At 56.8% G+C, this 20084-nt stretch overlaps 5 protein-coding genes across 5 annotated transcripts; 2 read left to right on the top strand and 3 right to left on the bottom strand.

Annotated features, from left to right (window-relative positions):
* Positions 1-6585: 6585 nt before the first annotated feature.
* EX895_004691 (uncharacterized protein) lies at positions 6586-9702 on the top strand (the record flags this gene model as incomplete). Its single annotated transcript, XM_029885285.1, has 2 exons — positions 6586-7517; positions 7611-9702. The coding sequence occupies 2 exons, from the start codon at positions 6586-6588 to the stop codon at positions 9700-9702; spliced, it is 3024 nt and encodes a 1007-aa protein (XP_029738527.1).
* A 772-nt stretch (positions 9703-10474) lies between these two features.
* On the bottom strand, positions 10475-11563 carry EX895_004690 (uncharacterized protein; the record flags this gene model as incomplete). The annotated part of the gene is made up of 1 exon (XM_029885284.1): positions 10475-11563. The coding sequence occupies one exon, from the start codon at positions 11561-11563 to the stop codon at positions 10475-10477; it is 1089 nt and encodes a 362-aa protein (XP_029738526.1).
* Positions 11564-11922: 359 nt separating this feature from the next.
* On the top strand, positions 11923-12528 carry EX895_004689 (uncharacterized protein; the record flags this gene model as incomplete). The annotated part of the gene is made up of 1 exon (XM_029885283.1): positions 11923-12528. The coding sequence occupies one exon, from the start codon at positions 11923-11925 to the stop codon at positions 12526-12528; it is 606 nt and encodes a 201-aa protein (XP_029738525.1).
* Positions 12529-12619: 91 nt separating this feature from the next.
* On the bottom strand, positions 12620-13426 carry EX895_004688 (uncharacterized protein; the record flags this gene model as incomplete). Its single annotated transcript, XM_029885282.1, has 1 exon — positions 12620-13426. The coding sequence occupies one exon, from the start codon at positions 13424-13426 to the stop codon at positions 12620-12622; it is 807 nt and encodes a 268-aa protein (XP_029738524.1).
* Positions 13427-18155: 4729 nt separating this feature from the next.
* On the bottom strand, positions 18156-19772 carry EX895_004687 (uncharacterized protein; the record flags this gene model as incomplete). The annotated part of the gene is made up of 1 exon (XM_029885281.1): positions 18156-19772. One exon carries the CDS (start codon positions 19770-19772, stop codon positions 18156-18158), a length of 1617 nt encoding a protein of 538 aa, XP_029738523.1.
* Positions 19773-20084: the final 312 nt, after the last annotated feature.

The following is a 20084-nucleotide window of genomic DNA, read 5'->3' as shown; positions in this document are numbered from 1 at the left end:
TCCCAATGGGGAAAGTGAATGAATGCTGCCGTCTCTTGCAGCCTCCCTCTGTCAAAATGAGTGGTCTCCAGAGAGACCGGGGCGACCAGGATGCAAGGCAAGGGTCAAAATCCCGTTTTGTTTCGGAAACGAGCCCAGACGCTTAGCGTGGACGAGCACGAGGAATTGCAACGGCACCGCACCCCGAAGTTTATTTTGATTTGCCTTGTGTCTCACCTTCCTGGCTCCTGCGTGGGGTGTCTGCTGGTCGCGTGCCTCTTCGGAGGATCCGATTTGAACAACCGCCTTCCGACTTGTGTTTTATCAATATTAATATTTTCAATGCCTCACCAGCTGAAGCAAGCACATGGATCCCGCCTTCGCATAAGAGGGCTCTTTGGCTGAACCAAGCGTCACTCGGATGTATCGCCGCTTTAAGAACTCTCCAGCGTGCAGTTGTGGAAAGTATCGAGAGTAAGGCGAACGCAGTCGGTGCAGTGGCTGCCTTTGTGACCATCGCGCCGCTTCTCTAAGAATGGCGGCCGCTTCGCTTTGCATGCTTTGAAGGCAGCGATCGACAGACTGCCGACCAAAGAAGGAATCGGTGTCGCCGTCGTGGCCCCTCGTATCGGGCTGGATAAGGGGGGTGCGGCCCGAATCGACTTGTGTGTGGAGCGACGATCATGGTCTCGAGACAATCTTGCTACTTCGAAGCGGAGATCAGAACGACTACGCCTGCATTAGCCCGCGTGGCATGCCATCGAGTTGTTTGTCGGCGTCAGCTCTAGTGCGGTAGAAACACGAAAGGGCCTGCAGCGTAGGTGTTGGTTGCCGCCGCCACCACCGCCCTCTTCGCCCCGCTGCTGACTGCATACAGGCTACTCATGCTGAGCTGTGGTACGTTAGCGTTCCGGTGGAGAGAGTCGGTCACAACCACGCTCTGCTCTTGCAGCTGGGCTTGACACGATGGCTGAGCTTGTCGGCCTTTAAGCCTCGGATTTTTCTTTTTTGCGCCCAACTAGTTGGTCGAAGTTCCCCGACTGCAGAAAACCCTACTGTAGATATGCAAAAAAAAAAGTCAGCCAGCCACACCCAGGAGGACGCCAAAAAGAGCGGCAAGGGCCGAAGCCGATACACCCTAGTGAACGCCCCTCATCCTCGGCGGCGAAACTCCCGGACACTCACGAATCGACTAGAGGTGTACAGACGTGCTTGCAGTAAAGCTCTCATGTCTCTCATAGCTCTCTTCCCACAAAAGCTCAAGCTAGATGATTGCAGCAAAAGAGCCGTGGGATTCTGTCGACACAGAAGACGGTTGATGACCCAAAATAGCTCGACATGGCTGTGCCGCGGTTTCGTTTTATTGAAGAAAAATAATCATCACAATTCGAAAAACAGAAGGTGCCGCGGCAGAAACAGAGGCACAAGAAACGGAAACAAAAAAAAGGTCACACTGCCACGAGTCTGCAGCCGAAAGCTTGATGGAACGCACAGCCAACGAGCGAGTTAAGCTTTCCGTACTTCCTGCGATCCGTGTGGGTACGGTCTCAGCTGCGCACAATGCTCTCCCTTCCTTTCTCTCTCCGGCCTCTTTTCTTGCCTTCCGTCTTTCTGCGAAACTGAGCTCCTCTACGATGCGACCTCGCGGCGTCTATTTCCGCCCATCTAGAGCCGAATGTGAGAGGCTTTCTAGCGAAAGCAAGAATGGCCCGCTGATTGCCTCTCTCTTTTGGTGTTCGAGCCTTCGATGCTGCCCTGGGTCCTGCTTGGACCATGGGCCTGGGTGGAGTTTGTGCTGGCAGCTCGCTTCAGTGGCCCCTTTTTGCGAAAACCTGAAGCCGGCATTCCCTCTCTTTCTCTCCCCGTCTCGCACACACTCAGACACAAACACGCACACTCTCGCGGGACAGGGCCGGAAACGCACTTTCTGGGTGCGGCATTCGCCCGTGCTCTTGGCTTGTGGGTGACGAAGAGGGAGTTGGTAATTGTGAAGGTGTGCGTTGGCGCTCTTTTCAGGCCCCGACCCGACTTGTGCTCTTTGCAGGGCCCTTTGACGCCGCTGAGGACGGCTGATTCGCTCGTTTGCCATCAAGAAAAGGTGGACCACAGCGAACATCGCCGCTGACTGTCCTGGAGTGCGGCTTTTAGCTTTCAGGTGTGGCTTTGTGGCTTCCTGAGTTCATGCTCTCTTTTCCGCCCACGCCCCGTCATGCAGCGGAGGTCGACCGATCCGGTCGCCATCGACGGGACGGCAACATCCAGTTCTGCTTTGGGTCTGCTCTTGGTCGAAAGGGTTTTGATGGATGTCGCCGCTGCTCTTGAAAACCCGAGGCACTCGAAGGGAACAGGCCCTTGCTTGGGTCCACTCCGTCGCTCGATCTAGTCGGGTACGCTGCCTTGGTTCTGCCCGCCACGCTTTCGCCTCGCATTGCGCCCAGATCTTCGGAAGCGCTTCCTCTCCATCCCTTGCTGTTCCTCCTCGTCGCGGAAACGGACTGGCTCGGCCTTCTACCCCCTCCGCATCCTCCTCCGTTCAACTTGTTATGGCCGCTTTGTGTATCGGTCCTCCTTTGCTTATATCTTCCACCTCTCCGCTCCGTTCACCTTCTCAATGTTTCCCGTGCCTCCACCCTCGCTCTGCTCTCGCTGTGTTCACATCTCCACCAAGCCTGCCTAACATTATCACCACCGTCGTTGAGAGCCGCACACAACGCCGGACAGCAGCCCATTGGAGAGTGCACAACCAGCACATTGCCCTTCTCTCCTTTCTTCTCTCGAATTCTCTGCCCCGTAACGACCACTTATGAAGCCGCATTCCGACTTGGCAACCATCCGCTAGACTTTATTAACCAACCGTCCTGGACGACACGCCTGCAAATTCTGCTTGCGCCTTGCTCACTTGACCCATCCTAGTCGCCACGCCCGCTCTAAGCATCTTCTCAGAAGACAGCACAGCCCAGACTCCGAGCAAGAAGAAAGAGCAAGCAGCGCCACCAAAGAGCACGTCCCACAGACGGCCTTTCACCCACATTCAGTGCTGCATACACGCTTGCACTCGCACACACGCCCGAACTCTCTGCCCAAGCGCAACCACTCACCACGCGACCAAGCTTGCTCTGGAGCGATCCGGACGCAACCACTTGCTGCTTCGGCGCCCATCACCCTGCCATCAGTTGGCCGTCTAACCCTATCTCACCACCCACGACCCGTGCAGCTGCCTCATAGGCCGTGCCGACCTGCCGATCCCGTGGCCAAGTGCGCAACTGCTACCGGACAATCGAGTTCATCTCGTTCGACTTTTCTCGCCTGAACCCCCCTTTTTGCTGTGGCGATTGGCGACTGCTAACCACCCCACCTGTGCGCCCGCGCCTTTGCAACCCCACCGTGCGAGTTGGTCTTGCTCCACCGTGACCAATCAGGCTCTTTGCACTGCAGACGACGTCCGAGTACCATCCGAATCAACAAAGCTAACAAAAGGTGAGTAGTCTCCGATTTTCCTACTTTGTCTTCGGCTTCGGCTTCGGTTGCCGCTCGTGCCGCTGCTGGTGTTACTGGTGCGACGTGGTTTCAATCAAGACCGAAAGCAAGAAGCGCCCAGGGACAGGTGGCCAACGTGGGACCTACCGGAGTTGTTTCGGACTTGCTAAAGAGGACGAAGCGAGGCCTGTTTGCGCCTTCCGCGACCCCATTGATGAACCACCTTGCATCGCCCCAAGGCCGACCATGCGGAAAGGAGCAGGAGAGCGTCGCCGGTGTTGCTATTCCACGCCCTTTGTTGTTCTCCAACTGCCGCGGATACGAGTCCCTCGTCACTCGGGTGTGGAAATCACCGTTGCATACTGCATTCCTGCATGCGGCGTTTCCGCTCTCTCCTCCCACGATGTATGCTTGGTTAATCGCCGACAGCTCCATTAATGAGCCATGCGAATCGGCGGTGTTTTGTGCGTGCGATGGAGTCGGGTCGTAGGGCAGCAAAAAGGAGGCGGTAGAAACTGTTGTCGCCTTGCGACCAGTTCATCGCCTTTGAATCTACGCACGCACACGACCACGCACACTCGCATCTCCTCGCCCTCTTTGGCAGCCCTTTCTCGTGCTTCATTCTCGTACTCTCTCTCTCTCTCTCTCTCTCTCTCTCCAATATGCTGACTGGTCTCTTTTCGGTTGCCACCGTCGTCGTGTTTTGGATATAGTCGCAGGTCAAGATCTTTGCGGTTACGCGCCCCGCTTTGACACACGATTTTCGCACCTTGGCCCTCTCACACACACTCTCTCCTCAAGGCATATTGCACTTGGACTCTCAAGGTAAGTAAGGTTTGCTATGTCTGCTCGCCGAGCTTGTTTTCCTTTTCCTGTCTTTTGCTCGGTACGTGCGCACTCTCGGGAGGGTGCCCGAGGTTGGATCTCAATGACGACGGTTGCGCTCGCTCAGTTACGGTTTCCGACGTCCGCTGCAAACGTTTGGCTCGATCATCACCACTCCGGCGCCCGATACTGCGGATCCTCGCTCTGCGAGCGGAAGAGACTGCAAGTATGCCGCAGTCGCTGGATAGAGCACTGGCTTTGTTCTGCGTGTCACTGGCTTGCTAGTCCTCTACATGGCGTCGAGTCCATGGTCGTGGTTTCGTGCGCATTCTCAGGCCAATTGCGAGTCAGGGCCTTGCTCTGGCAATACTCGCTCTTCCATGCACCTGTGTGCTACGCTTGGTAACGGAGATGGATGGCTATACACTAGACAAGGTTCACGCATCGTTCGGCAGCGTCAGCGTCCAGCTTGCACACGCACAGGTTTCCCACTGTCGCGCTCAGGCTTTGCTGCTGCTGCAGGTCTTCGTGCTCTAGCTCATCTCCAGTAGAGGAGACGCGGAATGGCATGATGTCCCTGTCTCTCAGACCTTCCGACAGTGGTCAGTGATAGGCGCACCGTCTGCTCTGTCGTCAAACACCCTGTTCAGCTCTCACTTATGCGCCAGAGCCTCGTTTGAAGACGCTGGCGACTCTTTCGAGCTTCGCCTGCTGCTGAGGCGCCAAGGGAAGGAAAGAGAAATAGCTGGGAAAATCCGATTTCTCTTTTCCTTTTCTTACAGGATTCGGCTCGGAGGATTTGTCGTCGCGCTATGTCGCCGCAGTGCTCTGTTGCTCGCTCGTGTTGATCATCGGTAGCGTCGGATAACAATCAGGCCTTGCCATGTGCCGAGCCAATTGCTTTGCTCCCGATCGTAAATGTCTGACTGCCTCTCGTCCTCGCGAGCGGTCGTCGACTCGTCGCGCGAGAGTCAAGGTGACCAAGCTATGCTGGTGTGCCATCTTGCGAGCGCCGCCAACCACAGCTACTGTACGAAGTCGCCTCGGTGATTTGTGACACTTGAATGCGGAAGAGGTCGCTCGAAGCTAACGTCCGAGCTTGCGATCGATTACAACCATTCAAGGTCGACCGTCATATACCACGAAGAAGCTCGACGAAGGAATATTCTTGCTTTCTTGCCGGCTTATCCTCTCCTCATATGTGCCTCGTCATTCGGCCACGTCCGATAGGATGTTTTTTGCATCGTTCTGGTGCCGCATAATCCTTTCCTGCTTCTTGCTCGCCATGTAGCAGCAGGAAACGGTTGGCTGCGATTTCCACACTAGGATTTACGCCAGAGGGGATTGACCGTTACGTTGCAGCAGCGACTCAGAGGAGACGACGCTTCGAGAAGTCTATCATTGTGCATCTCAATCTTGACTTTTGGCATGCTGAGAGCGCACGCTGCAGGACTGCCTTTTGGTGCCTCGCGCTCAGTCTTCCAAGTTTCGAGCGCAACTGCCCACTTTGTCTCTGGCTCGTGTCGGCGATCTAGCGCTCTTTTCACCCTCTGCCAACCTAGAGCGTCTGCCTTACGGCCTTGCACATCTTGACAAGCCAGAACAGACAGCCCACAGGCAGAACAGCAACGAGACTGGTCGTCTGTCGTACTGATTCCCGATCCTTTCTCAGGTGGCATCGTTGCTTTGCACCAACTACACCTCTCAGTACTGCTAGTCTTGCTTGAGGGCGATGCTAGTCGTCGACCACCATCAAACTTTCGGTTGACAGAAAGCGTCGCAGCAGGACAAGCTGGTGGTTGTCAACAAGTTCCCCTCGAGCTAGCCGTCATCCTTCTCGGTCTCTGCTGCTGCTGCTGCTACTCCTCCTCCTCCTCCTAGTCTCTGCTCGACATTACCATTTCAGAGCTGACTGACGTCTTTCCTTTCTTCCTTTCGCTCTTCGTTCCCTTTCAACCTTCCAAAAGCCGTCACTTCCGACCGAAGCTTTCGTCTGGTCAGCTGCGACAGTTGTCACCTGGGCATTGAGATCACTCATTCTTCGACATCGTCTGGCTCTCTGCCCGCAAATTTCCGTCAACAGGCGACTACGCAATTCGGGCCGGTCCCTCGGAGTGGTTTCGTACCGGTTGCAACTGCTGCCTATCACACACCCACTAGTTTGTTCCTGCTGCGGTTCTCTGGTTAACGCCTTTCCGAAATCACTGTCTGGTAACAGGGTTACACTATCGACGCCAGACGCAATAAAGCAAAGCCATTCCGGAATTGGTGCGGACCTATCCCTTCCGGTAGCTCAAGCACAACATGTCGGCTCCATACTACTCTGGTCAAGCAAGCACCTCCTCCGATTCGCCTTATCGTCCTGGTACAGCTGACAGCGTTTGGGAGCAGAGCAGGTCATCTTCCATGGGCGAAGCTCGTCCCGACCTGTTTGCCCATACAACAACGGGTGCTGCGCCGTCGTCATCGTCATCATCACACTTCCGCCCTGAGCCCCTGCTTCCGTCTCAATCATCCGCGATCGGCGGTTCGCAGGCAGGCGTCTACTTCGGCGCAAACGTCGTCACGCCGCGCCAAACCGCTTTTCCCAGGGATCAGATTGATGCTGGCGCTCATTTCAGCACCCCTGGTGTGATGGACAGCTTCGATCACGGTGTCCAAGCCATGGTGCCCACCGAGACGCCGCGCGCGGCTCACTTTGGAGGCGGCAGCAGCGCCCTAGTTGGAACTCCGCACACCTTTGCGGCTCCCACCAGCTCAGCTTGGCCGAGTACCGTTCAGCAGCAGCAGCAGCAGCAGCAGCAGCAGCATCAGCATCAGCAACACCCGCAACAGCAGCAGTCGGAGTCTATGGCTTACAATCGGTATGCGTATCCTAGCCAGGGCAGCTCTAGCTCGTGGGCTAGTCCTGCCGGACTGTCCATGTCGCAAAGTATCGTCTACGACTCTTCCTCGTCCGCCAACACGAGTCCCAATCGATCTCAGACGTACTATGACATGCCGAAAGAGCAGTTCGACCATACTGGCTATGCTTCTCACATGGGCTCGCACAACTATCCGATGTATGGGACTTCCACGTCCAAGATGGGCCCATCCAGCGCTTACATCTCGGCGCCGCAGCCAGAGTATCCGCCGGAAGAGATCGATAGTATGCTCAACCAGGTTTCCACTCTTTATAAGACGGCCAACACCAAGAAGATGGCCGAGTTTCACCGCGACAAGTGGGCACGCGTGTGGTAAGTCCACGAGACGTTCTCAAACATGTTTGACGAGATGCCTCTTCGTCTTGATTGTTGACGTTTGCTCACCTCTTCTCTTTTGTTCTCTAGGTTGAATTGTAATTACACTCTCAAGCCTTCGATCCAGATCTCGATACCACGGACCATTCTGCATGAGTCGTATCGCCGGGCTTGCGACTCGTTCGGTCTCGAACCGCTTCAAGCTGCCTCTTTCGGCAAAGTCCTCCGAAGCCAATTCCCCGACGTTGCGCAACGGCGTCTCGGGGGTCGAGGTAAGACCCGCTTCCACTACTGCGGCTTTGGCACGTCCAACGAGCGCGAGGCTCTCAAGGTCAAATCGCTTCTCGAAGACGAAAAGGCCGGCAAGCTGCAACTCAGTGCTGGTCTCAGTGCAGAGTACGCTGCGGAAGCCAGAGCTTCATCTCGTTCCGAAACACATGACGGCGAGTCTTCGTCGTCGTACCGCACGCAGACCTCGTCCGAAGCATCGTCTTCGGGTGAGGGCCCGTCGTCGTCTCGAGTTGTGCAATATACGAACTCGCCCCATACTTCTTCGGAAAGCGGTGGTTTGGGCCACTCTGGCATCGCCACCGACGACCGTCTCATCGCATCTGCCTTTGCAACCCTCAACAGTGCCGTGCTCACTCCGCCAGGAACAAGCTCGGGCACTACCTACGGTGGTCCAGATGCCGGACGTCATCCGCAGGTGCCGTCGCAAGGCCATGCGAATGTCTCGCATTCGACCAATGTTGGCGGCGCGACCATCCCAAGGCGCCACACCGTCTCGCATTCCTACTCGGGTCTGGGCGACTTCTCGCTTCTGTCAGGCATGCATACAACAAGCGAGACGGCCGATGCGGGGGTATTGCATCCCTCGGGCGACGTCTCTATCTTTGGTCCCGGTACTGCTTCTGGAGTCAGCGAGTCAGCGCAGTCTACCTCTCTGCTCAACAGCCCTGCCTCTTCTCTGCACGGCTACCAGTACCTCCAGGATCCTCGCCATATGCCCACCTCGATACCCTTCCGCCGTTCGTGTCAAGACCTTCCCGACTGGCCGACGCTACCTGAGCAGCATGGTAACACCACGCTGCCCAACACTATGGCCTCCTCAAGCTCGTCCACGTACGTCTCCGGTGGAGCATCAACCAGCAAGAGTGCGTCGTACGAGACGACGCGAAAAGCTTGGCGTGAGTACGAGTCCCTTTGTCAAGCGCTGCTCTACTCGATTTACCTGGGACCTGACCTTGTCTCTTTTGTGCAGCGAACCAGTTTGTTCTGGACTAGCCTGAGCGCATCAACGCTCGGTGCACTGCGTGGCGATGGGGTTCTACACGGCATGATTCTCAGGGCGGATGGGATCATCTTTCGACAGCTGCTGGCTAAGCTGGATGGGATGATCGGCGACGATGTTCCCGAGGAGGGCGTGGTTGGGCTGCAGAGCTTGGCGAGCATGTTGTCCGACCAGATTGGGGGATTGGTGGACGATGTGCTGCCAGAGGCTTGTAAGCTGGCCAAGGTGCAGGCATCGGGAAACGTGGCTGAGAGTTTGCAGCAGGTCGCCGAGATCTTCGAAGCGATCAAGAAGTTCAGGGAAGCCTGGATGCTCGATGGCAACGCCGGTCCTCTTAGTGACTGGCATAGCTCGGATGCTGGACACCGGTCTGCACGTGCAGTCTCGCAGTCTGCTCGACCCACCTCTTCCTCGTTGTCTTCCTCGTCTTCGGCTGGTCGAGGCACGCGCTCGTCGCTGTCTCTCAGTCTGCGCAATCGCAGCCTTCGCCCTCGGTCTGGTACTCAATCTTCCATCAACTCGCTCCCCGGTCCACTTGCCGACTTACAGCTTCGTCACCGCGTCCATTCGGTCAACAGCACGCTTTCCGATTCTCAGACTCACTCGGCTGATGGTGTCGGGGATCTCAGCAGCAGCCAGTGCAGGTTGCCGCCGGCGTTCGAGAGCAGCGAGCTTTCGACGTTTCAGGGCATGTCGAACGAGTTTGTCGCACCGTTGTCGAGGGGGGAGCCGCGGTTGAGGATGGCGTCGAATGCCAGTGGCGAGATCAATCTTGAGCTTGGAAGTCTGGCGTTAGCTATGCCTCCTTGTTACCGTGCACCTGTGCAGAGTGCCGGCGATAGCAATTCAGACGGGTCACAGCAGCCTCTCAAGGTCGAGCGGCGAGATTGAACTCCCCTCACTCTTTCCACGCTCTCCTTATCTTATTTCATCCTCCATCCTTTCTCTTTCAGTATCACTTTTTCCAGTCACGGCTTTCCTTCGATCAAATGTTCACGGGACATCCTGGTCTCTCTCTCTCTCTCTCTTTCTCTAGCACACAATCACTCGACATGTCTCGGCCACCATCTCTTTTCTCAACATTCCTTTTCTCACCCCACTATCTGGACTGCTTGACGCAGTTTCGGACCTTATATACACGATGTCCCTTCCCCCAAATCCAACGCGTTACCCCCTCACACAGCCATTCATGTACTTTTTTGAAGTTGTCCTGCGCACGATTTTGTCTTTCGAAATAAGAAGGTGCGTGCTGCGCGTCTGGGGCCGTGGTGTGAAGCAGTGAGTTTGGGAGTTGTGAGCAGAGAGCTTGAGAGTGTGGCGATTGCCGTGTCGTGCCGAGGGTGTGTCGAGGTGATTGGGGAAGGTGATGACGACAGGTGCTTAGAGGCTCGGAACGACTTTCTCCAGCAAGAGAAGAAAAATTCAGATCGAAATGTACGACTCGTGCGTCTTCGGCACTTGCAACTCAGGGGGACAGAAAGCACATCAAGAAAGCACATCAACAATCAAGCACCGACACATGTGATCAGACGGATGGATGCATAACGACCATACCAATCCACAAACAGCCGAGCGCGACGATGAAAAGATAGGTCCCTGATTGATCTTGAGTGCAAAAGCCGAGGGTGAAGAGGCCGGAACCGTATAATGGACAGCCTCCTTTCTAACGCTTGACCCAAGTGAAAGCCTTCCTGGCCTTGGCCAAACCTGTCTTCTTCCTCTCAACCATCCTCGGGTCTCTCTTCAGTACGCCATCCTTCGCCAGCACATCCTTTACATACTTCTTCACCACCAGGCCGTCGTCCATCTCGAGCCCGTGGCCAGTCTCGGCCACGATCGCATTGGCGAGCGCATGGGCGATGGCACCGGCCTGGCCGCTCTTGCCACCGCCACGCGTGAGGGCGAAGACGTTGTAGCTGCCCAGGTTGGAAGTGAGCTTCAACGGCCAGGTCACAGCTTCCCTCTCCGCCGTCCGGGTGAAGTACTCGCTGATGGGCATGTTGTTGATGAGCACCTCGCCGACGCTTCCCTCTTGAGTGCGGATGATCCACACCTGTGCGGAAGACTCCTTCCTCCGTCCCATGGCGTAGGCCCTTCCTTTACCGTCGATCTTCTTCTCGCTCGCCTCCCATAGCTGCCGATCCGAGTCCTTGTCCGCAAGCAAGTTCTGCGTCTTCGCATGCTCGTTCATGAATCGCTCCAATGTGCTGTGGTACCTTTCCACCAACTCGCCCGCCTGCAAATGGTGCAGCGAAGGTGTCGCCTCGAATTGCCCTACCAGAGTCGCATATCGAGCGAGCAGTGCCAGGCGCGAAACAATCTGTCGGTACTGTGCAGCCTTCAAGTTGGTTCCCAGAAGCGTCTGCAGGTCGCTGCTCGATACCCAGAGATTCTTGCGCGCAGGACCGGAAAGCGAAGGCGCAGCAGAGTTGGGCGGCAGCAAATGCGCCTGTTCCAGCAATCGCTTCGTCTGGCGTGTTAGCTCTTCCAGCGACAGCAGCGTGTCGATGTACGCCGGTCGACCGGTGTAGTATGCTGGTGACATAGGCTTTACACGGGATGGTAAGGGTGCAACGGGTGGTAGGCGGGGAATCCTTGATTGTTGGTAAGAGGAAGAGGAGGAGGAAGAGGTGGAAGAGGAGTGTGTCGAGGTAGATGCAAATCGAACGTTGAGTTGGAGGAGGCGGAGACTGGATACCAGCGTTCGCGTTGAAGCGGCGGTGACACCTGAGGCTGTTGTGGCGAGCGCCATTGTGACAAGGATGCCGGATTGCGGTTGGAGATGATGTTGGAAGATGGAAGATAGCTGTCAGGGAAGACGGCGAGAAGGAAAAAAGGGCGCAACCGCTTCGACGCTTTCTTCCGATTTTACTGCCATCACGTGACGATTCACCGTCGTCGATCAAACATTCTTCCAAATTTAGGCTGAGGACGGATAAGGTGGTCTAACACATTTAATAAATGCACCCCAGCGCAGGCTGGGAAGTGGAGTCGCCGTTGCGGAGAATGAGGACGCGCAGCTGTTCTTCTCAAGCTGTCGGTGTCCAACACTAAGACGAATACCACCATCAGTATCACATCTCTAGCCGCACACGAAGCGACGCCATCACAATGTCAGATACAGCACATGTTGCCTCGTCTTCGACTCCGTCCTCGGTGGCACATCCACCAACAATCGCCAACCACATCCTCACGATCCCGCATCGAACCTACCCCAACTTCTTGACCCAGATCGTACGCCTCTCTTCCACCACCGGACAGCAAAGCCTCTTCGTTCACTGCACTTCCGTCAGCCCATCTCAAGCGCACGCTCTCCTCCCATCCGCTTCGACCACCACAACCAATGCCAATGAAGGAGAAGACGCCGAGCTGCACGCCGCTCTCCTGGCAGCCGGTCGCTCCCAACCCTCCTCCGGGCCCCTCGGCAACCTCTCCTCCGACTTCGCACTCGCCATGTCCCCACCCTCCTCCTCGGCGTACGCTACGTCAACATCCATCCACTCGTCTTCCTCCAACATCTCCCTCGCAAACTCAATGAGCAAACGCATCGCCACCAAACTCTCCCTCCCCCAGCTCCTCCTCTCCCTCGACATCCCCGCACAGCTCCTTCCCTCACCCAACCAACTCCAGGCGCCCGCCGACGCAACCGCCCTGCTCGCACTCGAAAAAGCCCTCCGCGATGCATGCGCTTCCACACTCTCACACTCGTCTCATTGATAGCATGTCGGGACAAGTTTGTATTTGTAGCGCCAAACAGAAAGAAGACCCAAACTGATCAGCAACAAGTTGGCAGATGCGCCCACTGAATTTACAAGCCTCCAAATCCGCCACTGCCATCCCTTCTCTTATCGCGCCCCTGCATCTGAGCCACGTACTGCTGCTGCTGCTGCTGCTGCTGCTGCTGCAAGTACGCCTGCTGCTGCTGATGTTGCTGCTGCTGTTGTTGCGCCTGCTGTGCCTGCTGCTGCTGTTGATGCAAATGCTGATTCCGATCCTGAATGCGAACAGGCGTCAAAGAGGGCGGCAGCAAGTTGGCCATGCCTGCATCGTAGATGTCAAATGGCAGCGTAGAGGCGTTGACATTCCCACTTGATCCACCGCCACCACTGCTGTGCGAGGCAGACATGGGTGGTGCACCATTCAAGCCGTACCCAAGACCAGGCGACGTCTGGTATCGTCCCATGCCCTCTACCCCTCCGCCAGAGTTCGAAGAGTAGGCCGCAGGTGGAGCAGCAATCCCTGTTCCAGACAGACCAGCTAGACTATTGCTATTGCTGCCTTTGCCCGTCCTGTCCTGAGATCCGTCCACCACAACAGAAAAGCTGCCGGCTCCTGTTCCTGAACCACCACCCCCGCTACTGCCACTTCCTGCTCCTCCACCACTCGCCGAGGACTTGCCCAGCATCGCTGGATCCCAAGCCCTGCTGCCTCCACTAACACCGTCCCAGGTCCCGCCCAACTCGGCCTGTTGCTGCAATAGATCCAGCTGCTGATAGTTGGCGCTCTGCCTCTTCTTGCTGCTGCTGCTCATGTTGGCCGCAGACGAAGGAGCCAGTCCATTCTGTCGGCGCTCCCATTCGCGTAGTGGATCGTCCCTGCTGACCACTCCGGACATGTTCTGCCCCGCTGCCATGCTCGGATCGAGCCCAAGCTTGGCGAGCTGAGGGGGGATCATGCTTAAGCGATTGTCCGCTCTCTGCCGCTGCCCGCTGCCGTCGTCGGCACCACCGTAATAGCTCGAAGGCGGCACGGCCATCGAATGTCGTGCATTGTACTGCTGCTGCTGCTGTTGGTGTTGCTGCATCTGCGCAAGCTGGGCAGCTTGCGCCTTGGCGGCCGCCTCTTCACGTGCGTACGGATTGTTGAGCACCGGTTGAGCCTGCTGCCGCGCCGCCGCCGAGTGGTACGCCTGCTGCTGCGCCAAGTGCTGATTATAGGCTGCAGCGTCCTGGAAAGACTTGTTGGAAGGCCGTGACGAGGCTTGCTGCGGGACCAACCCTCCGTATGGATGCTTAGACGCATCCGATGTCTTGGGCCTCGACGACGCCGAAGACGAGCTCGAAGCTGCCGTGGGCACCAATGGCGGTCGGAAGGGCTTGGTGAACTTTTCACCCGTGATGAAAGGATGCAGCTTGGCCTGCTGCGGCGTCCAACGTTCGTGCGGATTCATGTTGAGCAGGCCCGTGACAAAGTCGATGAAGCTGCTGCGATTCGCCATCTCCTTTTGCACGTCAGCCGACTTGCCGCTCTTGCGGGACATGGGATACGTCTTCACAATGTCCGGAAGCGTCGTCGCCTTGAAGTACTTTTTGGACGGCTGCTCTTGCACGTTGTGTTCCTTGGAATACTGTTCAAGCGACTTGAGCCGGTAGCTCTTGCGACCAAACTCGTCCGTGTAAACGCTGAAGAATTCTTGCGTCTGCTTGCCATTGTCGAGCATCCACTGCGGCGGCAATCCGAGCATCTCGACAATGCGACACGTCTGGTTGTACTCGCTCGTTCCTGGGAACAGCGGCAGACCGAGGAACAGCTCGACGGCGATGCATCCCAACGACCACATGTCGATGGCCGAATTGTATGGCAGACCCAGCAGCACCTCGGGCGATCGATAGAAGCGCGACTGGATGTACGTGTAGACGGTCTGCTTCTCGTGGCAGGCCGAGCCAAAGTCGACAAGCTTGATCGAAGGTGTCTGCAGCGTCTTGAGCAAAATGTTTTCCGGTTTTAAATCGCAATGGATCAAGCGAGCCTCGTTGAGGACAGTCAGTGCATCGAGCAGCTGCGCAGTGAACACCCTCACCAAGCTCGTGCTGAGGCCCTGGAAGGAATTCTGCTTGATCAGCTCGTACAGATTCGAGGAGAGCAGCTCCAGCACCAGGCACAGATGCTTTGCGTGGATAAACGTGTCCTTGAGTCGCAGGATGTGATGCTCGTCGTTTGGATCCCAATTCCCGTTGAGCATCTCGAGCACCGTGACCTCCATCATACTCTGGTTGAAATAGGCGGGTTTGTTCTTGATGACCTTGACAGCGACAATCTCGTGCGTCGTCATATCCTGGCACTTGACGACCTGGCCGAAGGTGCCCTGACCTAAGATATCGAGAATGAGATACTTGTGGCCTTCCTCGGTCCCCAACCAATCGTTGACGTAAAGAATGTAGTCGCTCTCCTCGTTGTCCCTGCCCTCGTTCTGCACGGGTTTGCTCGGCTTGGTGAGTACGCGTCTCGGGTTGAAGCTGAGCTCGTAGAAAAAGGCAGGGTTGACGAGGTGGTAGGTGTGATGCAAGTAGGCAGTCAGTGCCTTGAGCGGGCTCACAAAGCCGCCCGCTGGATCAGCACGTCGCGATGTGGCACGCGCAGCTGCTGTGGCAGCCTTGCCGTCCGAGATGGCGGCAGCACCGGATGCTGCTGCAGTGCTCTTGTCGATCACAGGTCGAAGATCGTCAAAGTCGCGGACTCGACGGAAGCCCTCGTTGCGACGAGACGCGCGCGCCGAGGAGCTAGCATCACGCCGTGCCGAGCTCGTTCTCGAGTTGTCCGAGGCTGTCGTCATGGACCCGGAAGAGCCGATGCCCAAACCGTGCTGCGCAAACGAGGTGCCGTCGCTGTAGATGGCCGAATTACGAGCGGTGCTGTCGCCTGACCTGCCATCTCTCGTGGAGGGGTCCAGAATCATGCTGCCACGACTGGACCCTGCGTTCGAAGATGGCCACAGACCAGCTGCCTGTACTGACGATGCATATCCGCTTTCGACGCCAGATCTGCCGGAAGGCCGCCCGCTGGAGGAGAGATACTGACCTGAGACGGTCTGCTGCCCGTGGGTGGACTGATAGGCGTATGGCAGGCCGTCTGAGAGGTCGCCCAGACCTGTACCGCTCGAGCCGGCATATTGCGGATGGAGCTGTTGTTGAGCGTCGTGGTGGCTGAGCTCGAGCTGACGAGGCGATCTGGCGGGCTCGCGCGGCGAACTCATGTCCATGAAGTTGGTCGGATCACGGCTGCCAGATCGGGAAGTGGAAGCGGCCGTTGCTGCATGATTTGCGCCGAAACGGCTCGAGTGGGAAGTGTTGGGGCTATATGGATTGGAAGAGGCTGGATCGCGTATTGACGAGCCAGAAGTGTCCATTGCATTCGAAGAGCGGCGACTGCTGTGATTGCTGTATGGACTCGAGAGCATCTGGGGAGCTGGGAGCAAATTAGCAGGATGCGAGGGCCCGGATGAAAGGTTGGGAAGACCGCTGTAAGAGCCTTGGGGCGACGTGGCCGGCAAACCAGATCCACCCGCGCCACCGCTGTTGCCACTGCCACCACTGATGAAGCTGCTGTGTCGCATACCGGAGGGTGACAAAGAGGATAGGTAGGTGGCTGCACTACCGTTGCTGCCATGCCCCGAAGACGAATGAGACCCGATCGTTTGACCGGCACCTGGTTGCGGAGAGAGGTACATGGCTGAGCCAGCGGCAGAGACGTTGGAAGCAGATCGCGACTGGCTAGGATGCGGGCCATGACCCATAGAGAGTGATCGGCCCAGACCTTCGTTACGGTACGCTGCTGAAGCGTGGGCCTGGTGTGGCTGTTGGAGCTGTTGCTCCTGAAACTGATTGTCAAACGAGTACCGTTCCGATGCGCCCGATGGGTCTGTAAGGCCAAAGTCAGCTGCTTGCGAATGGTGAAGACGCGGCGAGGTGTAGTTCGCTGCAGTGGCTGTATGTGTGCCATCATTGGGGCTCTGGATGTACTTGGCAGAGCTTGAGGCGTGACCGTGAGAGGAGTGAGGTGAACGCATCGAGGAAGGGCTGGGCGGATAAGGGTTGTTAGAAGCCATGGCTGGGTGTTGACCACCGAGCGCATCCAGGCCGGACATGTTGATGCCGACGTGAGGATCGTTGTGGAGCGGGAGCGAGGTGACGTCGTCGCCAAAGAAGGCGCCCGAATGCCTCGACATTGCCTTCGACTTGCCCGTCAGAAATAGCGAGGGCGTCGGGTGAGCTGCGACTGGACTGGATTCTGACCGAGCCAAGTGAGCGAAAGACACGGTGAGGATGGGTGGCCGGTCCGGGGCAGGGAAGGAAGGAGCAGAAGCCTGTTGGGCGAATCAGACGCCAAAAGTCGCGTTGTAGCTGAACGACATCCGTGAAGCGACGGTGGTTGGAGCGACTGAGAAGCGATCAAGTTGCTTGAAGCTGATAAGACGCCGTTTGCTTCCGGGCAGAGGTGCGCTTGCCAAGACTGATCCAGAAAACAGGACCTTCCGCTACAAAACGGGCGGAGAGGCTCCGCGATCAAAAGGGTCAAGCTGGAAGAGCTCCGATAGTCCGAGCTTGTTCGAAGTCGAGCTAGATGTCGTAGGCCAGATCGCCGAAAGCCGCAGCAATCTGAGCGAGAGAAGAGGGAGCCGGCCACCTGTCGAGTGACAAGAGGAAGAGTACCAGAGGACAATGGTGGAGATGATGGTGGAGAGATGGAGGCGATGAATGAAAGATTGATTGCCTGCGAAGTCCAACTTAGCACTCAGCGAAGGCGAGAGACTGAGACCAAAGGCGACAACTGAGACTGAGACTCTTGACCGCGACAGACTGAATTCAACGCCCGGGCCGCCGTGCCTCGGTCGTGCAGCAACAGCGAGCAGCAAGCAGAACAATGCACTCTCTCCGACCAAAATGTGTATACAGTATAAAAATATTTAATAATAATGGAGCGTGTGTGTGTGTGCGCGTGTGTGGTCGGCTCGAAAGGCTGCTCTTGGCTTTGCTTTTTGCTTGGCCATCACGCAGCGACGCACAGCACACAGCGCAGGGCAGCACACGCCTGTCTAACAAAGATGCAAAAATATCCAAGGAAATCCAACGCACGGTGCAACGCCCGTGCTTGTCTCTTGTCCGAGCTTTCTGCTGCCCCTTTTTGATTGCGTGCAGTGGAGCTGCTCACGCGTCGGCTCGAATGCAGAAGCAAGGCCAGTTCGCGGCGCGCAGTGACATCAATTTTTCCGAACACCGTTCAACAGGACACAGCAGGTGACACAGCAGAACGAAGCAATTCTGATCAGCGATCCTTCAGACGATTAAAGCTCCAACCACTCATGCTCACAGGCACGTAGAGAGGCGCAGAAATTGGAATAGAAGCTATTGGAATGGAATGATGAGCAAGCTTGGGTATGGGATACAATGTAAAATGCAAAAGCTGTGAGAAAAGAAGGGTAGACGTATAGTAGAAGTCGAAAGGGAAAGAACTGGATGTTAATGTAGATGCGGTATCGAGTTGTCGTATGCTCTTGTTAAGTGGCTGGCCGTTGCTTGCTAGCACGCGACATCGATAGGTTCGACGAAGTAGTGTGCGAAAGCCACTTAGCCTGCTTGTTCGTCGCCCAGGTCCAGCTGCAGCGGTTCGAGTGCTTCGTCTGCATCCAAGCGATCGAGCGCGGCTTCGGTGTGCTTGCCAAGATCGTCATCCACAAAGTCGATCAACTTTGGATTCAGTCTGGTGATGACGCGCTTCTGAGTCGGAAACTGCCGGGCTGGCTGCATGGTGGGGGTTCTGCTGCTGGTAGCCTGCATCGTCGCTCTTGGTGCAACAGTCGCAGCGGGTTGAGCGCTAGCAGTCGGCCGGACGACGCCTCTTGCTGCCGCGGTGGCTGTTCTCGAACCTGCCGCGGCACGAGATGCGGAGGTTGAACTCGACGACAACGCTCGAGTGCCAGGTGCTGACGCGATGGAGCGCTGCAGGCCCACGGAACGCGCAATCGGTTGGCTCGTAGCTTTGCCGAGAGCTGCGCGTGTGCCAGCCGTAGATGCGACTGTGCGTGGCTTTGTGCTTGTGCTGTCCATCGCTCGCTGTGCGGAAGAGGTGTGCGGTGCTGCCAGCGTCGTGGGAGCGCGACCCGCTACTGCTCCCGATGTTCGTGCTGTCGTCATGGGCCATGGCACTGCGGTGGAAGCCGCCTTGCCAACGCTGGCCTTGGGTCGAGCTGAGGGGGGCTGGTTGATATCGACATCTTCCGTCACAACAACATCCGGCCACGGGTCATCATCGTCACTATCGTGCACGAGCGTTGGTGGTGCCAGATCGGTGTCGACGCTCATCTCCATCGGCGAGACTTCAACATCGCTCAGATCGTCAGGCTGTCCAGCTCTGATTCCGAGGGTCGAGAGGCGGGATAGCTGAGCACCCACCTCTTTGGCTCGGGGCAGATCGTCGAGTTCGTCGGGAAATTCAAAGACAGGATGCTTGGCATGCAAGCTGGGGGGCATGTACTCGATCTCGGGATACATTTCCTCCTCACTCATCTGCACCACTGGCTGTTCAGTGACCTGCCCCGTGACGTTGTCGCCCTTTTGCAACGAAAGACCCATCTCGGCATCCATGATCTCGCCCATGCGCGCTTTGATTTGACCTGCTCGTCCGACGTTGGCGGCTGGAGTGACGAAGCTGTTCTGGCGGCTCATCGACCTTGCCTTGCCAAGCTGTGTGGGCGCAGGCGTCTTGAACGCACCTGCAGAAGCATCGCTCTGGCCTGGCTTGCTGAAAGGATCGGTCGTCTGACGCTGCTTTCCGTTCAAGGATCGGAGCGCGTTTGATGTGCTTGCCTTGCGCGGACTCAGCTGGGAGGAGCCCTTCTTGGTCGGCGAAGAATCCATGCTGCTTCCCAAAGCTCCCCTTCCCTTTTGAGGCGACGCATCCTTTTGGCCCGGTGCAAGTTTCGACGGACCAGGCGTCTTGGAGGCATTGCGATCTCCTAGCGCCTTGACAGGAGAGCGCGACGACCCAAGGTCCTTGAACAGCTCTTTGGGGCCGGCAGAGTTTGGCTCCTGTCCGAATAGCTTCGACGACTGACCCAGCGCCTTCTTGCCTGTGGTCATGTTTTTGCGTGTTGGCGAGGCATGTAGACGTGATGGACCGGGTGTCTTGGTCTGACCGGCAAAAGCCTGGTTCTCGGACAGTACGAACCCTCTTGAGTGCATCATCGTGGTCGTTAGAAGCTACTGCAGCACCAAATGATCGTGTGTTGCGACCGCGATGTAATCGTACAGTGACTCGCCGCGCTCTTTGGCCGTTGACGACGGCCACTGTGCTAAACGATGGCCCTCTTTCGCTGTTGCAAGCGGTATGGGTCTGAGCAGGGCGTATCGGATACAATGCTGACGTATGCGATGGTGGCGAGCAAGAGGTGAGGTTAAGAAGCTCTAGGTAGATGGCAGCAAAAGCGTTGCTCCACGGTCGATCAAGGGTCAAAATCATTGCATTTACGCCGATTCCCTCTCTTGCCCCCACCGCAC

The sequence above is a fragment of the Sporisorium graminicola genome, chromosome SGRAM_4, assembly GCF_005498985.1.
Source record: "Sporisorium graminicola strain CBS 10092 chromosome SGRAM_4, whole genome shotgun sequence".
Classification (NCBI taxonomy): Eukaryota; Fungi; Basidiomycota; class Ustilaginomycetes; order Ustilaginales; family Ustilaginaceae; genus Sporisorium; species Sporisorium graminicola.
This window is presented reverse-complemented; position numbering and strand designations above follow the sequence as displayed.